The 17517-nt window shown below is 55.4% G+C and overlaps 1 protein-coding gene across 1 annotated transcript; it reads left to right on the top strand.

Moving 5' to 3' along the window:
• Positions 1 to 4187: 4187 nt before the first annotated feature.
• On the top strand, positions 4188 to 17049 carry NCF1 (neutrophil cytosolic factor 1). The gene is made up of 11 exons (XM_037508048.2): positions 4188 to 4277; positions 8424 to 8504; positions 10528 to 10603; positions 10741 to 10906; positions 11793 to 11848; positions 13370 to 13492; positions 13925 to 14032; positions 14788 to 14905; positions 16028 to 16135; positions 16529 to 16674; positions 16928 to 17049. The coding sequence occupies exons 1-11, from the start codon at positions 4206 to 4208 to the stop codon at positions 17047 to 17049; spliced, it is 1176 nt and encodes a 391-aa protein (XP_037363945.1). The 5' UTR covers positions 4188 to 4205.
• Positions 17050 to 17517: the final 468 nt, after the last annotated feature.

Below are 17517 nucleotides of genomic sequence, written 5' to 3'. Positions count from 1 at the left end.
GCCCAGGCCCCACGAGCCTGCTCAGTGGCCCCAGCCTGCTCAGGTGGTCCCAGCAGCCCGGAATGCCTGCTCGTTCACGTGACATTTCCCGCAAGAAAGTGCCCTGACTCCTGGCGGACAGGGCACCTCTGGGAAAGCCCCATGCACTATCTACATCTGCTGATAACTGACTTGCCACGTCAAGCACTTGGACCTCAATTCCACAGAACAGTTTCAGTCATTAGGACCATTTTAAGGAGGCAGCCCTTGGCAACTTGAGTTAACTTGTGAAGGGACACAAAGCTAGAAAGAATCAGAGTTGAAAGCTGGTCTATGTGAGCTGGGCTCTGGCCTCCAGCCTTGGTGCCCACCCCCATCCCCACCCCACCCCCGAAAGTGCCCACCTGGCTTCCAAAGGCTTTGCCTCCTCTGAGTATAGAGGCCTGGAGCCCTGTCATTTGGCCAAGGGCAGAGTAGTGATGTCATCAGGCCCAGGGGAGATTTCCCGAGATATTTGATTCCCAGGGGTGTGATCCAGTTGTGTTTTGAGCCCATCACCCTAGTTCAGGCACCTGGCCACAGGGCCTGCACTTCACCTACCAGAATCCATTCTAAGCCTGATTTTTTTTTTAAAGATTTATTTATGCATACAAGAACTGGGGTACAGGCCAGAAATATGGGGGGTGAGAGAACTCACCAGAGACAGATTGGGGAACAGAACAGGCAGATGTACTGAAGTACACTGCTGAGGGTAGCAGCGGGTGAGTCAGGAGAGGTCTGCTGCACCATGTGGGTAGCTCCCTGGTCGGGGATCGAACTCGTGCTGTGGTGGCTGTGGCTAGCTTCATAGGTTGCGTCTTAACCCCTCGCTCTACCAGGGAGGCCTCGCCAAGCCTGATTTTTGCTGAGAAAAAGTGGCATCAGGGCCCCTTGGGAGGCACAGAGTTCAGTAGTGGCCTGCACTTTTGTGAAGAGATAGCACTTGCCCTTAGATCTCGGCCCACACTGCCAGGTGGCCCACCTGCCTGCCAGCCGGCAGTGCTACAGAGGCCCTATCCTGTCTCTCCAGCACTAGACCAGAACTGGGCCTGTGTGCTGGCCCCCTCCATAGGGCCTTGTCAGGAGGCCCATCCTATCCCGGAAAGGGGGTGATAAGTGGGCTTTCAGCTAGTTAGGAAATCAGTCCAAGGTGAGGGCTGCTTTGTTCCAGTCTTGGGAAGTCAGAGACTCTCCTGACGGGGCCCAGAGGGCACTGCCTAGGTCTTGGTGCTGTTGCCAGACCCCTGTCCAAACAACGTGCCTCCAACACTCTACTGCCTGGTGGGTTTCCTGGTTGAGGAACTGATTAGCTGGAGCATCAGGGGAAGGCCCAAGGGAGGAGAAAGTATCTGGAGAGAGGCCAAGATCCTTGGGCAGACTGGAAAGCCTGCCTCTCTCCCATTCTGGCCTGATTTGGGAGTCCCTCTTCGGGTCTTTCATGCCCCCTGACTCTTCCCTCATGAACCCCCAATCACCATTCATTCATTCATTCATTCACTTGCATACTTGTTCAAGGACTTGGCAGGACAGAGCGTGAGTGAGTCTGGGTTCAAGCTCTTCACCAACCAGTTGTAGCAACCTGCTTACCATGCTGGACCTGTTTCCCCATCTATAAAGTGGGGGAATAGTACCTACCTGACAACCTCATTGTGAGGATACGATGTGATCATAAACCCTCCTGACTCAGAGTAATTCCTTCCTGGGAGCAAGAAGGCGGGGTGGAGTGGGCCTGGGGCTCTGGTATGGCTCCAATTCCCAGGTGACAGTTAATGAGATGTCAGCTTTACAATAACCATACTTCTATCATTGTTAACTACATTTTCCTGAGGTTTTCTATACATTTCACAATAGTTTTAAAACTTAAGTTTGTATTTCCCCCACCAAAATAAAAATCTTTTATCTATGCATTATCTCCTTCCTTCATCTAGGTCCATTTTTTTTAAATCTCTTAATCACATGCTTGTTTACATCAAAGTAAATCCTATCCAACCCTGCTAAAATGCTGGGAGCCTGCCTACAAACTAAAACCCAGTGCCTCGCCAGCAGCAGAAGTGTGGGGAGCTCGCAGGAGGGACGTGGAAAGGCAGCAGCTGTCCCTAGGGCGCTGGGCTGTGGCTGGTGTCTCAGAACAAGGCAGCCCGGCCAGGCAGTTACTCAAGAGTGGAAAGGCCGCTGGGAGGGAAGTACTGGGGCCAGGGACCTGGTACCCAAAGGAAGGTCTGCTGCAGCCAGCCTCCTGCGGACTTCCTCTGCCCTTCCCCTGTCCACCCAGGTAAATCAGCAGCACTGGACACGGGCATCCATGCAGGGACCTCAAAGCAGCCCCGTGTGGGACACAGGAGACCAGGGACAAGCCGAGTGTCCACCAGGGAGGAGCATTAAGTGAATAATTAAAGGACAGCCACTCAGCCATGAGCCTCATACCACTGCTCCCGCCCCCCCACGCCCCCACCATGTGGCGATGACCCCACCTGGTCTGGTCTTTGTTTTGAACTTTTCACTGGAGCAACGTGTACCCAGAGGAAGGGGCCCAGCACAGATCCTTATACCCCTGGACAAGGCTACATTTCAGAAAATGAGCACGCCAGTGAAACCTTGTCAAGAAAGGGCACGTTTCCTGCCCTCTGTGCTCCCACATCACCACTGTCCCTGTGCCCACCCCAGGGGTCTCGCTGGCTTCCACCACCGAAGGCTGGCTTGGCAGCATTTCAGCTCCGAATTAAAGGTGTCCCCCCTCAGCAGGTGCACTGTCTGAGCCTTCTCTCCACACAGTGCCTGCGAGATTCTCCACGTTGTGCTCTGTAGTTCCTTGCACAGCTGATAGTGTGTCCTTTTATGTGGGAAGATACTAGCTTTGTAAATGGAAATGACCAGAAAGAGAACTTGCAAGACTGGTCACACCCAAGGCTGGTGACCTCTTGATGGGGGCAGGGCAGCAGTGACAGGCGGCACCTACCAAGCAAATCTTTCAGAGTGAAAGTGGACCTGAATTCTTAGAAGGCAAAGCAGGAACAACCTGCTAGCCATTGTTCTAGAACCCCCCACTGCCTCATCCAGATGCCAACCATAGTCCCCACTAGCCCAGGAAACCTCTGGCTCTCAATACTTGTCTGTCTTTGCTACCAGGTCTCAATCTTGGAATCTGCAGCTCAGGACCACAGACTGGCCCCATCCAGACTGCCTGGGTCTGACTTTGGACCAGCTCTCCACGGACCTAGCCTCCCAGGCCCCACCTGCCTGCCTGAGCAGCCAGACTAAGTGAGGGAGACCGCAGACTCTCCCCTGGCACCCTACTGCCCTCCCTCCTGACCTCTTCCACCCAAATCTCCTTTTCCCAGCACCTATGGTCCCGCTTCACTGCGCGCCTCTGAGGCCAACTCTTTAATCAGGACTGGAACTCGAAGTCACTCAAGCTCTGTCCTGGCTGCTGCTGCTGCTCAGCCACGCCCACATGCCGGAGATGTGCACCTGCTAGCCCACACTCACGGAACAGCCCATCCACTCTCTCAGGAGCACCTCAGTCACTCCCCATGTGTGTATGAAAGGCCCACAGTGTGCCAGGCACCAGCTCAAGGGCTGGAGTCCTTCCTTGCCGAAAGAGGCCAAGCCCTCATGAGGCTCATGTCCTGGTAAGGAGAAACATTTTTAAAAGTAAAATAAAACCAGTAAGAGGCCAGTCTTGAAAAATGCCCTGAAGAAAAAAAACAGGGCGGGGTGGGAGCGTGGAAAGTATAAAGTTTTGGTACTTTATGTGACCTTATCAAGGAAGGCTTCACAGAGGAGGCACCATTCGAGCAGAAACCTGTAGAAAATGGAGGCTGGAGAAGAGGTTGCAGGTGGAAGGCGTGCAAGGGCCCCGGGGCGGGAGCTCCTGGCTGTTCCAGGAGCGCAGAGGGAGCCAGGAGGAGAGGGCGGTGATGGGCACGGGTCGCTTGCACCCCTTGGGACCTGGGGGGCCACGGGAGGACAGGGACAAACACAGCCGCCTCTTGGGAGCTCGAGGAACCCAGAAGCGGAAAGCAGAAGCAGAACCTTTTTGTGCGCCCTCCCTGCCGGGTCCTGCCCCCAACCCCAGGCGCCAGGCCAGAAGGCACTTCCTCTTTCCAGCCCATTTAAGCCCGCGCGGGAGCGCCCCGGGGGAGTGGGCCGCGCTCAGCCCCGCGCTCGGCCCCGCGCTCGGCCCAGCCATGGGCGACACCTTCATCCGCAGCATCGCCCTCCTGGGCTTCGAGAAGCGCTTCGTCCCCAGCCAGCACTACGTGAGTAGCCGCGGGCGCCCCGGAGCGCGGGGACCGCCGTCTCGGGGGCGGGAGGCAGGTGAGAGGGCCCGCGCTGACCCGGGGTCTGGGCCCCAGACGCGCGCGCCTTGGGCGGCCGCGGGTTGAGGATCGCGGGGGCCGCTGCGCGCCTCAGCCCTGGATGTGGGCCGCCCAGAAGAGGCGCGCCCCGGAGCCCCGGGAGCCCCATCCCTGCATGGGAGGACAGCCGGCCTCCGGTCCGCCTCACTCCCTGACCCCCGCCCCGCCAGGAGGCCCCTCTCCCTGCCGCGTCCTCTTCCCCGAAACCCAGCGCTTGCCTCCAGGGGTGCGCCTCTGGACAGCCCTCCCTGGGCCCGGCTCTCAGGGAGTGGGCCTCTGGGGGGTCGGGGGAGGCTGGCAGCGCTCTCTGTCCCCCCAGCCGCTTGTGGGGTCGGTTACATTGGAGTTGTGTCACCACAGGGGCCCCAAGTCTCCCCACCTGTCCTGGGACTGAGGAAGTGTCTGCCCCATCAAAGATAGGGTCCCCAAGTCCAGAGGGAGCCCAGGGAAGAACTGGCAAATTGTATGGCACTTTTTAGGGTATATTTAATATTCTGTGCCAAGACCTTTCTTCCTTTTAACTTTTTAATTTTGAAATAATTTAAAATTTAAAGAAAATCTGCCCCCTCCAAAGTACCAATAACTTAAACATTTCTTTTTTTTTTTTTAAGATTTATTTATGCATACAAGAACTGGGGTGCAGGCCAGAGGTGCAGGGGGTGAGAGGATTCACCAGAGACAGAGTGGGGAACAGAACAGGCAGATGACTGAAACACACTGCTGAGGGGAGCAGCGGGTGAGACAGGAGAGGTCTGCAGCGCCATGTGGGTATCTCCCTGGCCGGGGATCGAACCGGTGCTGCAGTGGCTTGTGCCACCAGAGAGGTCCAACTTTAACATTTCTTCACCCACATTCTCTCCCCTCTTTTCTCTCTCTGTATTTTCTGAATCTTGTAAGAGGAAGTTGTTTCTTTACCCCTAAATTCTACCAGGTGTATAATTTCAAATCAAGGACATTCCCTTATACAACCACAACGCAGATATGTCAAAACCAAAAAATTAACATTGACAAAGCTCCATTATCCACCCACAGACTTTATTCAGATTTTATGAACTGTCCTACTTGACCACGTTCAGGATCCGATCCAGGACCATCTTTTGCGTTTCATTTGCCTACTTAACCTTTAATCTGGATGTTTTCATCACTCTTTCCCTGATCTCAACTGTTTTTATGCAGTGGGTTATAATCCATTGCTACTGTTACTTATTTGAATGCTCAGGTTGTCCAGACTGGCCAGTCGGCGGCGCTCCTTCAAGTGGCTTCTATGCCCCTCTGACACATTCTTACTCTGGCCCGAGGTGTCTTGGCTTATCTTGTTCTCTCCCAGACCAACCCTAGAATTCAACCCTTTCCCTGAGGACTCCGGGTTCGTTGTAGCGGGGGAGTGATATTAGAAGCCACGCTCTGGAAGCTAGACCTGCTCATTGCTAGGGAAAATGGCCACTTGACGTCACTCTTGTCTTTCACCACTTCATGCTTGTGGCGCCGTCTCTCACTGTGGGAACTCTGGCTGGCGCCCAGCAAGGTGGATGGACTTGCTTCTTGGCTCAGTTCTACAATACACATCAACGTCCTTCAGAATTATGGCACCCACACAATCAACAATACACCCATTAACCTAGGAAGACAAATTTTTATTTTCTTTGCAGTTCTTTTATCTTTAGACTAAGGGTAGGAAAAGTACTGTAATAAAACTCACTTGCATTTTTTTCTTTCCACTTTTCTTTGATATGGTTGCTACCCATTTGATATATAGTTAAGTTCGTTTCTGTTTATTTCCAATTTTGAGGTTTAAAACAATATTTTCACTTTTATCTTGAAATATGCAGATATTAATACGTGATTAGCCATAAAAATTTTTATAAAAATGTATGCTCAAAGATATACTCATTCTAGTTCTCATCTTTCCTGTATTTCTCTTTGCAAATATAAGTAGGTACACACATGAATATTTTTTTCTTCTTTACTATATACAGATAACAAGCAAGGTGATGTGGGTTTTTTTTAAATATTTATTTATTTATGCATACAAGAGCTGGGGTACAGGCCAGAGATGAGGGGGTGGTGAGAAAACTCACCAGAGACAAAGTGGGGAACAGAACAAGCAGACTGCTGAAATACACTGCTGAGGGGAGCAGTGGGCGAGGCAGGGGAGGTCTGCCATGCCATGTGGGATTCTCTCTGGCCAGTCGCTGTGGATTGCTTCATAGTGCGTTGCTTAACCCCTTGCACCACCAGGGAGGCCGATTTTTTTTTTTTAGATTTATTTATTTATGCATACAAGAACTGGGGTACAAGCCAGAGGTGGGGAAGGGGTGAAAGGATTCGCCAGAGGCAGAGTGGGGGTGGATCTACTGAAACACACTGCTGAGGAGAGCAGCAGGCTAGTCAGGAGAGGTCTGCTGTGCCATGTGGGTAGCTCCCTGGCCGGCTGGTGAGCTCATGCTGCATTTGCTGCAGACTGCTTCATAGTGCTATGTCTTAACCCCTTGCGCCACCAGGGAGGCACCCAAGGTGACGTGTTTTTGTTTTTGTTTCTATTTTCTTATAACATCCTGGAGTTTCCCTCAAATGAGCTCATTTTTTTTTTTTACATCTCTATAATATTCCCTTATGCAACTTCTGCCATTACTTCTTCAAACATCCATTTAAAAAGATGAAGTATGTAGTGACACTGTTCCTATCAGGTATTAAAACAAAACAAAAAAATTTTTTTAAAGAGAGAGGTTTTATGGTGAGAGGATTCACCAGAGACAGAGTGGGGAGCAGAACAGGCAGATCTACTGAATACACTGCTGAGGGGAGCAGCAGGGGAGACAGGAGAGGTCTGCTGAACCATTTGGGTAGCTCCCTGGCCAGGGATCAAATTTGTGCTGCAGTGGTTGGTGATAGCTTCGTAGTGCCGAGACTTAACCCCTCGGGCCACCAGGGAGGCCCCAGAATAAAATATCTTTTATAATTAAAACTGTTTCATACCCAGTAGGAGAGCTATTATTTAAAAATTTTAAAAAGGGGGCCTCCCTGGTGGTGCAGCAGGTTGAGCACAGCACTGTGGGAGCTGTCTGCAGCCTCTCCAGTGTGGGTTCCATTCCCGGCTGGCCAGGGAGATACCCACGTGGTGCGGCAGTCCTCTCCTGTCTCTCCCGCTGCTCCCCTCAACAGTGTCCTTGGTCCATCTGCCTGTTCTGCTCCTGTTCTCACTCTGTCTCTGGTGATTGTATGCATAAATAAATCTTTAAAAAAAATTTAAAAATGGGGCCTCCCCTGGTGGCGCAGCGGTTGAATGCTGGGCTGCGAAGCTGCCCGCAGCCTCTGCAGCGCCAATTCGATCCCTGGCCACTGGCGAGGGTCCCACATGGTGCACAGACCTCTCCTGCTGCGCCCGCTGCTCCCCTCAGCAGTGTATTTCGGTCCATCTGCCTGTTCTGCTCCCTGCTCTGGCTCTGGTGAATTCTCTCACCCTCCCACGCTTCTGACTGTACCCAGTGCTTGTATAAATAAATAAATAAATCTTAAAAAAAAAAAAAAAAAATTTAAAAATGGGGGCCCACTTTTCTTTCTAATATTGACTTGATTGAGATATAATTCCCATACCATACGGTTCGCCCAGGGCACGGGTATGACTCTATAGTGTGCAGTGTAGTCACAGAATTGCACAACCACCCTTACAGTCATTGCTAGAAGATTCTCACTGCTACCCTAAAGAAACTCCACACCTGTTAACAATCACACCACAACCTCAGTCCCCCAGTTCCTGGCAACCTCAAATCTACTTTCTTTTTCATATCAATGGAGCGTGCCATATGTGACCGAGTTCTTATACTGTGTGAGCCCAGCCTGTTTGTATCTCACCTCCTGTGCTTTGCATCCAAGCCCCAAAAGGGAGCCCCAACTTTTATCTCCAATTTACAGATGAGCATTTTTTGCTCATATGTGAGAAGGTCTTGCCCTGGTCCTCGGCTAGGTGGTGGTAGCTGCTGGTCCCTGGAGTTGGTGCCCTTTCGATGGTCCAGAGAGCAGGCTCTCATCTGTCCCATTGGCCCCCAGGTATACATGTTCCTGGTGAAGTGGCAAGATCTGTCTGAGAAGTTGGTCTACCGGCGCTTTACCGAGATCTACGAGTTCCACGTGAGTGTGGGCACGTGCGTGCCAGGGGTGGGAGGGTACCCAGTTCCTGCTCTTTCAGGGAGAACAGGCCAGGTGCCCCCAATGCTGGAAGAACCAGAGTCCCCCCAGTCTCCCACCCACCAGCTCACAGAGAAGGCGGAATTATTTTTTCAACTAAACATATAGAACATAAATTTACCATTTTAACCATTTTTAAGTGTGCAGTTTGGTGGCATTCAGTAGTGCATCCACAGAACTTCTTCCATCTCCAAAGCTTTTTCATCTTTCCAACCAACCTCTGCCCCCAGGCACCACTAACTCAAGGGGGCATTCTTAAGGGACAGACCTCCTCTGTCCACTCGGCGGCAGCCTGGCCAGTGTCCCCAGAGGTGACTATCCCAGGAGCTGGCTCTTTCACCCCTGGTCACTAAGGCCCCTGGTGGACCAGAGGGAGCATGATGATTGTTTCACCCCGAAACTGGGTCACCTTGCTTTGTGGGTGTCTACTCTTGCCAAGGTTTACATGAGAGAACCCAGCAGGGTTCCCCACGCCAGTGACTGGTCAGACTGAAATGAGGGCCTCCAGGGGGCCATGGTGTGCAAAGCGTGGCTGCCAGGTTCTGGACCTGAAAGAGGTGGGTAGCAGGTCCCCAAAAGGCCACTCCGTTTGCGGGGCCCTCCTTCAACCAGGGAAGGGAGTCCTGGAACTGTGCGGGTTCTTGCATTTCTCTCGTGAGAAGAATGGGCAGTGAAGCACAGGTACCTGCAAAGAATACCAAAGCCAGCTTTGTTCACCCAGTGCCCCACACGATGAGGCTTTTTCAAGATACAGGAAGTAAAATATTATAAAAGACATGGAAGGCTCCCGTCATCCCACATCCCCATCCCAGCCCCTGCCCTGGGTGACTGAGTACGCACACACATGTCCAAGAACAGCACATAGCAGTGCTGAATGTGCATTTTCAGTCTTATGAAAAAGTCCTTGCGTGCTGTTAGCTTCCTTCTCTATCTTCTTACCACCACGAGAGACATTTTTTTTGAGCCAGGCTCATGCAGCTATGTATGTAACTCCAACTCACCTCGCTCAGCTATTCTGAGCTGCTCCATTGTAGCATTAGCCCATTTTATTAGTTGGTGAACTCATCATTTATCCAGCAACTATTTATTGAGCAACTGCTAAGTGCCAGGCAGTTCCATGTGGTCAGCAGGGAAATGCCACTCAAGGTGGTATAAATGCCAATCCCAATCCTTGCTTGTAAGGAGGTGTCAGGAGGATAAATAAACAAACAATAAGTAATTAGAATGGTGGAGAAAAATAAAGCAGGGAAGGGAGCCAGGGAGAGCTGGTTAAGGAGGGGAAGTCCTCAATGGGGGGTTGGTAGCTGAGCAAAGACTTGAGAAAGAGAAAACGCTTAGTGTGTGTGTGTGTGTGGGGGGGGTGTGAATACAAATAGCAAGTGCAAAGGTACTGAGGCATTATTGGGTCTGGAGTAGCCACGGGTGGCTGGGGCAGAGTGAATGGCGCAAGGTGGTGGCAGAGTGAATGGCGCAAGGTGGTGGCAGAACAGACAAGCGAGGTAGGCAGTGTAATCCCCAACTCTGTCTACGCAGCGAGGCACGTGGGCCCTTGCAGGCTAGCCTGACGCCTGACTTCCACTCTGAGTTGAGAGCAAGAAGGGTCTGAGCAGAGAAGGGACAGGATCTAACTTAGGTTTTCAGAGGATCCCTCTGGGTGCTGGGTTGAGGCCCCACAAAGGTGGAAGAGGGACCGACATAAGCCCAGGGAGAGGCTGCGACTCCTTAGCCGCAGTGGGAGCAGTTAGAAGGGTAAGGTTCTGGATAGGTCTTGGGACTCAAACCAGAAGTACTTGCTGGTGGCTTGGATGTGCCATGGGAGAGAAAGGAATGGTGAATGGGGAAGTTTCTAGCTGGAATGATGAGAAGTGTATTTAGGTTGTTTCCAATTTTGTGCTTTTACAGTGCTGTAATACAGAATATTCCTTCCAGAATGTTCCTTCACATCTTTTTTTCCTCTTCTGTCTAGAAAATGTTAAAGGAGATGTTTCCTATAGAGGCAGGGGACATCAGCGCTGAAAACAGGATCATCCCCCACCTGCCAGGTGAGGAGTGGGTGTTGGTTACCTGTTCCAGCCCCTCACACCTGCCCTCCAAGCTGCCCTCTCCACTCCCATCCCCACTGGGCCTTGACCTTGCCAATGTGCTCACTGGTTCTCTGCTGCCCTCCCCGGCTGACCAGCCCCAAGGTGGTTTGATGGGCAGCGGGCCACGGAGAACCGCCAGGGCACGCTGACCGAGTACTTCAACGGGCTCATGGGCCTGCCAGTCAAGATCTCCCGATGCCCCCACCTCCTCAACTTCTTCAAAGTTCGCCCAGATGACCTTAAACTTCCCTCGGACAACGAGTGAGTGGCAGGAGAGGGGTGGGGTGGTGAACCTGGCCTCCTGGGGGGGTGGGACTTTCCCCATTTTACAGATGAGGGGCCTGTCAGAGAGGGGAAGCAACCAAAGAGGGGGCAGGACTCCAGCTGGGGTGATCTGAACCACCCAGCACCCCAGCCTAGTCCCCACCTGCACTCCAGGAGGGCACTCTGGACTAGGGATCCAGAGCCCTGAGGTCCTCATCCTGACCCTGGTACTGCCTGGCTGTAGGGCCTGGAGCCTCTGGAAACAGTGTCCCCCGCTGTCCCCTGCTCACAAGCTCTGAGAACTGGGAGAGGAGCGGGGGTTGGTGGCCTTTGTTAATTGCTAAGCACTTGCCTTGTCCCCTCACCCTCCGCCGGTGCTCGCCATCCCCACACCGGGGCCAAGCAAGTCCTCAGGGGTATGTACTTTCTGCTTCAGTCAGCCTGGGGAAGGGCCTGCTCTCTCCTCTGGTCACTGAGTGTGGGGGGAGGCACCCACATAGCATTGCTCTGGCTGGTGCTTAAGGGCCCCTGAGGCTCCCCAGGAATAGGGGAGGAGGGCGGCTCCCCTGCCCTCTCCCAGTTGCTTGGGAGAGCCTCCCCTTGGGCTCCGAGGAAGATGGCCCAGGATCTGCCCTCACCCCGCCCCATCTGGCTGCGAGCTTGGGGTGGAGGGCACTCTGCAGCTGGCACCTTCTCCTGGGTCTGCAGTAGGTGGGGCCCCTCCCTCGACTGGCTTGTCCTGTCCTTGTTAGTCCAGACCACCTTCTCTCTGCCGGGCCCCCACTCCTGGCGTCTGCCTTCTCTTGGGAAGCTCTGTAGGGCTGCAGGCAGCTTCCTTTCCCCAGGGGGAGCTAGTGTCTAACCCACACTGTTACTTCCACAGGGTGAAAAAGCCAGAGACATACCTGGTGCCTAAAGATGGCAAGAGCAGTATAGCTGGTAAGAGGGCAGGAGGGGGGATTTAGGGGGGCAGTGGCCAAGTTGAGCCACCCAGGGGGACTGTTGACGTGATTGAGACTCTGACTGCAGGAAAAGAGCAGCTGCGAGGGTCTTGGTGACCTCACTAAGGAGTTGGGATCTTTGGGGGGGGTCACTGGCTAGCCCAGGGGGCTCCTTGGGAGTGACAGTGCTGCCCTCCCTGGGGCTGCAGAGCCCACACAGACCCGCTCCTGACACCCAGGGGATGCCGTGGCGGAATGAACCAGCAGGTTCCGGAGGGTGATGCAGGGGCGTGACTGTGTCTAATTTTTTTCTTTTTTTTCTATCAATAGTTTTTTTTTTTTCCTACCAATAGTTTATTTGAAGTGCAAGTGCTTCTCTCTGTGACTTTTAGTGATCTAGTCTCTTTTTTCCTGAGATAATGTTAGTGTGCAACACTGCACGGCCTTCAAGGGTACAGTTCCTAGCCCGCACCGCCGGCTGTCCGGCCTCCGCGCTGCCGGGGCCTGTCGGGGCCTGTCGGGCCTGTCGCTGTGGTGCGATGATGGTTAGTGACCCCGCTTCACCGCCGTGGAGCGCGCCCCCAGCGCCGGGTGCTGGCTGCACTGTTGCCATGTTGAACTCACGGAGTCACCGCTATGACATTGACTAGGCCCGCTGTGCTCTGCCCCGTTTCACAGTCGGACACATTGAGGCTTGGCTGAAGTTGAGACTCTTGCCAAGGGTCGCACAGCTGCTGAGTGGTGGGGCAGGATTCCCCCGGGTCAGGGGGACACCCCTGCCTTCTGGGCCGCTCAGCGTGTGGTCCAGGGACCAGCAGCGTCTTGTCAGCCGGGGCAGCTTTCCCAAAGTCCCGGCCGGCAGGGGTGAGCTCGCTCGCAGTTCTGGAGGCCGACGTCTAAGGTGACGGTGTCGGCAGGTGTGGGTTCGGCGGAGGCTTCAGCCCTTGGCTTGCAGGCCGCTGCCCACCCGCTGCGCCCTCTGTGCAGCTCTGGTGCCCCCGCCCCTTCTTAGAAAGACATCATGCTTCCCGGACGGGGCCCCCCACTTGTGACCTCTCTTGGCCATAATCACCTCCTGAAGGGCCCTGTCTCCAAACACAGCCGCAGTCTCAGGGGCCAGGGCCAGGGCGCTGCCCGCACACCTGGGCGGGGAGGACACAACCCCAACCCCGCCTGACAGGCGGCTGCGGCGCTGCCTGGGGCGGGTTGGGATTTTGGACTCTCGCTCCACGGCAGACCTGCGGGGCTGTGTCCAGCCAGCTCCCCGCGCAGTCCGCGTGCGCCTGGGGCTCCGAAGGGCTGCTTGGGCCCCTGGGTACTCAACAGGAGAAAGAAGGGAAGTGGGTCAAACGTGTGGCCCCAGGCACCTGCCGGCGCTGACGGTGCGGGGCCGGCGCTGCTGCTCTCCACCCTGAGGTGCCTGAGCTGGGTGCCGGAGCCCCCGTGGGGGATGCAGGGGTTGCCGGGACGAGTCTGGCCACCCCTCAGTGTCAACTCGCCCTGCCGCCCCTCTGCCCAGACATCACAGGCCCCATCATCCTGCAGACGTACCGCGCCATCGCTGACTACGGGAAGAACTCGGGCTCGGAGATGGCGCTGGCCACGGGGGACGTGGTGGACGTCGTGGAGAAGAGCCAGAGCGGTCAGCCCCCAGCCCTCCGGGCCTTCCTGTCCTGCTGTCTGGCTTATGGCCACCGCCCCGACCAAGGAGGCCTCCGGTCTCTTCCCTGCCCGACCCGGGGTTGAGGGGAGCTCTAGCTCCCACCAGGGGCCCCGACTCTGCTCTCCATGCTTCCGTCACCGCCCCTCTGAGTGTGCACCCGGGGTGACTTGGGTTACCTGCACATACTCCCCGCCGTGACCGTGCGTGATGGGGTTGCATGGGGGGGTGGCGAGCCTCTCTTCATGATGCGTGTGAAGCGGGTTCCGAGCCACGACTGTGTGCACGAGGTGTGTGATTTGGGCGTGGGATGTGGGGAAGGTGATTTTCTTGAATCCGAGTGCTGGGTGTCTGTGTCGAGCGTCTTCACCACCCCTCCCCATGGTGACTTACTGCTCCACGCCCCTGGCACAGGCTGGTGGTTCTGCCAAATGAAGACAAAGCGTGGCTGGGTCCCGGCATCCTACTTGGAACCCCTGGACAGTCCCGATGAGGCTGAGGACCCGGAGCCCAACTATGAAGGTGCCTCTGCCCGCCATGGCGGCAGCTGTATGGGGAGACAGGCAGGAGGGGCGCCCAGGGACACCGAGAGGCCGGAAGTGACTCCTCTGACAGGGGAGTCAGGGCTGAGCCCTGTTGTCTGGAGGGCCTGGCAGGCCAGGGACAGGACACGGCCTTGGTCAGGACAGGGAACCGGGAGGTGGAATAGAGGTGGGCAGTGACTGGGTACCTGGGACATGTGGCAGCAGCTGAACTGCGCCAGGACCTGCAGGAAGCTGAATGATAGCAGACCTGAGGGTCGTGAAGGAGGGCTGGCGGGAGGTGGAGACATCATTACTGCCTTGAAGGGGTAGACTGGCGACCCTGAGGCTGGATGTGGCCCAGGTGGAGTTTGAAAAAAATTAGAATTGGTTGCCCAGATCTCAAAATGGTGAGATTTCACAATTTTGTCTGGCAGTATGGCTCCTTCTGAACATCCGCAGGAAGTGTGTACACTGAGCCCAAGGTGCTGATAGTTGGTACCTGACTTCCCACCTGGTCAGGCCTTGACCCTGGTCTGGATGGTGGTGGCTGGGAGTAGGCAAGCTCCCTGTAGACAGTGGGAAGAGGACGGAAGTTCAGGGTCCCCCCACGAGTGGATGGGAGGAGGCTGCAGAGAGACACCAGAAGGAGCAGGCAGGGAGGAAGGAGAGCTAGCTGAGGGGGTCCCAACAGCAGGAGTGGCAAGCCTGGGGCTAGGCAGCCCCTCACACCACATACCCTCCCACATGGCTCAGGTGAGTGCTACGTCGCCATCAAAGCCTATGACTCTGTGATGGGGGATGAGATATCCCTGCAGGAGGGTGAAACCATCGAGGTCATTCATAAGCTCCTGGACGGCTGGTGGGTCATCAGGTAAGAGTGTGCCCCTCCCTCCCACGGCCCTACCCCGAGAGTCATTGCTCGTGTGGGGCAGGACCTTTCGGGCTCAGTGCTGGTTTGGCTGTGTGACCCTGGGTAAGCCACTACCCCTCTGGGCTCCATTGTGGTAGCCGTTGCCTTTTGTTAGCAGGTGATAACCCCACTCTGCCTGTCTCGAGAGGTTCCATGTCCCTGTGTGAGTGGGCACATATTCCTTTGTTACTTGGGGCCATGCCCATTATTATTCTTTCTCCAGCAACACTTTTAATCTTTGCACTAATTGTTATATTTGAAAACTGGTAGAGCAGACCCTGTCATCCCTTTTCCTTTTAAATCCTTCATTGCAATTTCCAATTCTTCAAATAAATGTAGAAATAGTAATTTTTTTCTGATTCTGGGAAAAGCAGAAACACCCAGGGGTTTGCAAAGCTGTTTCCCTGAAGCCACTGGGACTCCCAGGTCCTTGCATACATTTTCAGGGTCCCAGGGAGTTTGTAGCTGCAACACCCACCCTCAGCATGGCCCTGGGTGGACACTTGGAGGCAGGACTTGGAGGCAGACTTAATGTCTTAGACTCACATTCTGTTAACCCCACCAGGTGCTCTTGAGAATCTGCTTGATTCTCCCACCAGCCAAGAAGAGTTAGACTTTTACTGAGTGAAGTTTGTATTATGCAGTTTTTTTCCACCCCCAAATATAGTAGTAGATTGAAAAGGCAAACCTTTTCAACAAATGACGCTGTAACCAATGTCCATATGGGGAAAAAATTAACGAGATCCCTGCCTTACACCATATTTATTTAGGATACATCACAGGTTTTATTTTACCAAGGCCAAAACCCAAAACTAAAGGTTTGGGAAGAAAACACAGGAGGACCTGGTGAATAGAAGAAAAAGCTGACACATACAGTATGGCAGAGGTATAGAGAGATTTGGGTCTGGGAACTTCCTTCCCCTCCAGTGTCACAGCTGAGAGGTCCTCCCTTGCACAGATGAGGAAACTCAGACGCAGAAGGGCAGGGACTAGTGTTTGCAACCCCAGCTGCCTTGGCCCGAGCTATTTGGTGGAACCCCCTCCCCTAGCACCCTCCTCCTCTGCAACTGCCTTTTGTTGCAGGAAAGACGATGTCACAGGCTACTTCCCGTCCATGTACCTGCAGAAGTCCGGTGAGGACCAGGCCCAAGCCCCTCGCCCGATCAAGAGCCGAGGGGCGCCACCTCGCAGGTGAGCAAATCCCTGGAGCTGGGATGTGAGATCCGCAGCGTGTCTGCACCAGGAGGAGGTGGGGGGGAGGGGGTAGTGGAGCGGGCAGCACCGGGTCTAGAGCGCCGAGGGCTTGCCACAAGAGGGTCGCAGGAAAGCAGGGGTGTGACCCAAAAGTGAAGGCACGCCCGGTGTCACTGGGACGGCGCCTGGGCGCTGTCCTAGACTTGAGGACTTCCTGGGGGTGGAAGCAGCCAAATTCACGCCTCGCCCGGGCTGTGCGGGACCCCAGACCCCCATCCTCTGCCGCTCCCCACTTTCTCGGGCCATTCAACCCGGATCTCGGGGGGTAGGGGTGCGGGCGCCGCAGGGACGCCAGGTCACTGACCAGCACCCCAAACCCGCTGGGCCCAGGTCGTCCATCCGAAACGCGCACAGCATCCACCAGCGCTCGCGGAAGCGCCTCAGCCAGGACACCTACAAACGAAACAGTGTTCGCTACTTGCAGCAGCGGCGCCGCCAGGCGCGACCCGGCGCGCAGAGCTCCCCGCGCCCGCCGCGTGAGTGCAGGGAGGGCGGGGCGGGGCCAGGTGGGGCGGGGCCAGCCGGCCGGGGGCGGGGCCAGGTGGGGCGGGGGCGTGGCCTGGCCAGGGGGCGGGGCCTGGCCAAGGGGGCGGAGAGCGCCGGGAGCCGCGGGAGCGCTCACCTCTGGGCTGGGTCAGGCAGTAGGGGAGACCCGAGCGCCGCGGACAATGAGGCGAGGCCAGGCACAGGGGCGGGCCAGGCCCTCTCACCGGCCACTGTACCCCGCAGAGGAGCAGTCGCAGACCGACCGCGCGAAGCCGCAGCCCGCTGTACCCCCACGGCCCAGCGCAGACCTCATCCTGCACCGCTGCAGCGAGAGCACCCGACGGAAGCTGTCGTCCGCCACTTGACGCCGCCTCCAGGGGGCGCCCTCGCCCGCTGCGCCCATTCCCCGCACCCTTGCGGCGCCTGAGGTCTGGTTCTCCAGGGCAGCCCCGGGCGCCGCCCCACCTCGCTGTCTGTTCCCCTTAATAAATGTTGCTTGGAGTGGACAGAGGCTCTGCAGAGACGCGGGGCAGGCGGGGCTCGGCCTTTGCGGGTTTTCTAGCCTTGTGCTAGGACTGAGGGGTGTGGACGCTGCTGGAGGAAGTTGCAAGAGCGACTTGCACAGTTGTCCATTGCATACTGACCTGGCCTTGGCCAACACCAAGTTTGCACAAGGCCAACTGCAAGTGGAACAAACGGCCCCTGTTGGCTGTTCATTTGGACAGAAACGGTCTGCTCTAACCCTGGCCCCTCCGTAGAAGAGTCCTGAAGAAGGGTAGACACTACCGTCAGGGCGGGATGTGATCTTGTGTGCACACCTTCGTAAGTTGACC

The sequence above is a fragment of the Talpa occidentalis genome, unplaced genomic scaffold (genome assembly GCF_014898055.3).
Source record: "Talpa occidentalis isolate TD23 unplaced genomic scaffold, MPIMG_talOcc4v2.1 talOcc4.12, whole genome shotgun sequence".
NCBI classification, from domain to species: Eukaryota; Metazoa; Chordata; class Mammalia; order Eulipotyphla; family Talpidae; genus Talpa; species Talpa occidentalis.
Note: the sequence above shows the minus strand (reverse complement) of the source record. Positions and strands in the feature narration are given on the sequence as shown.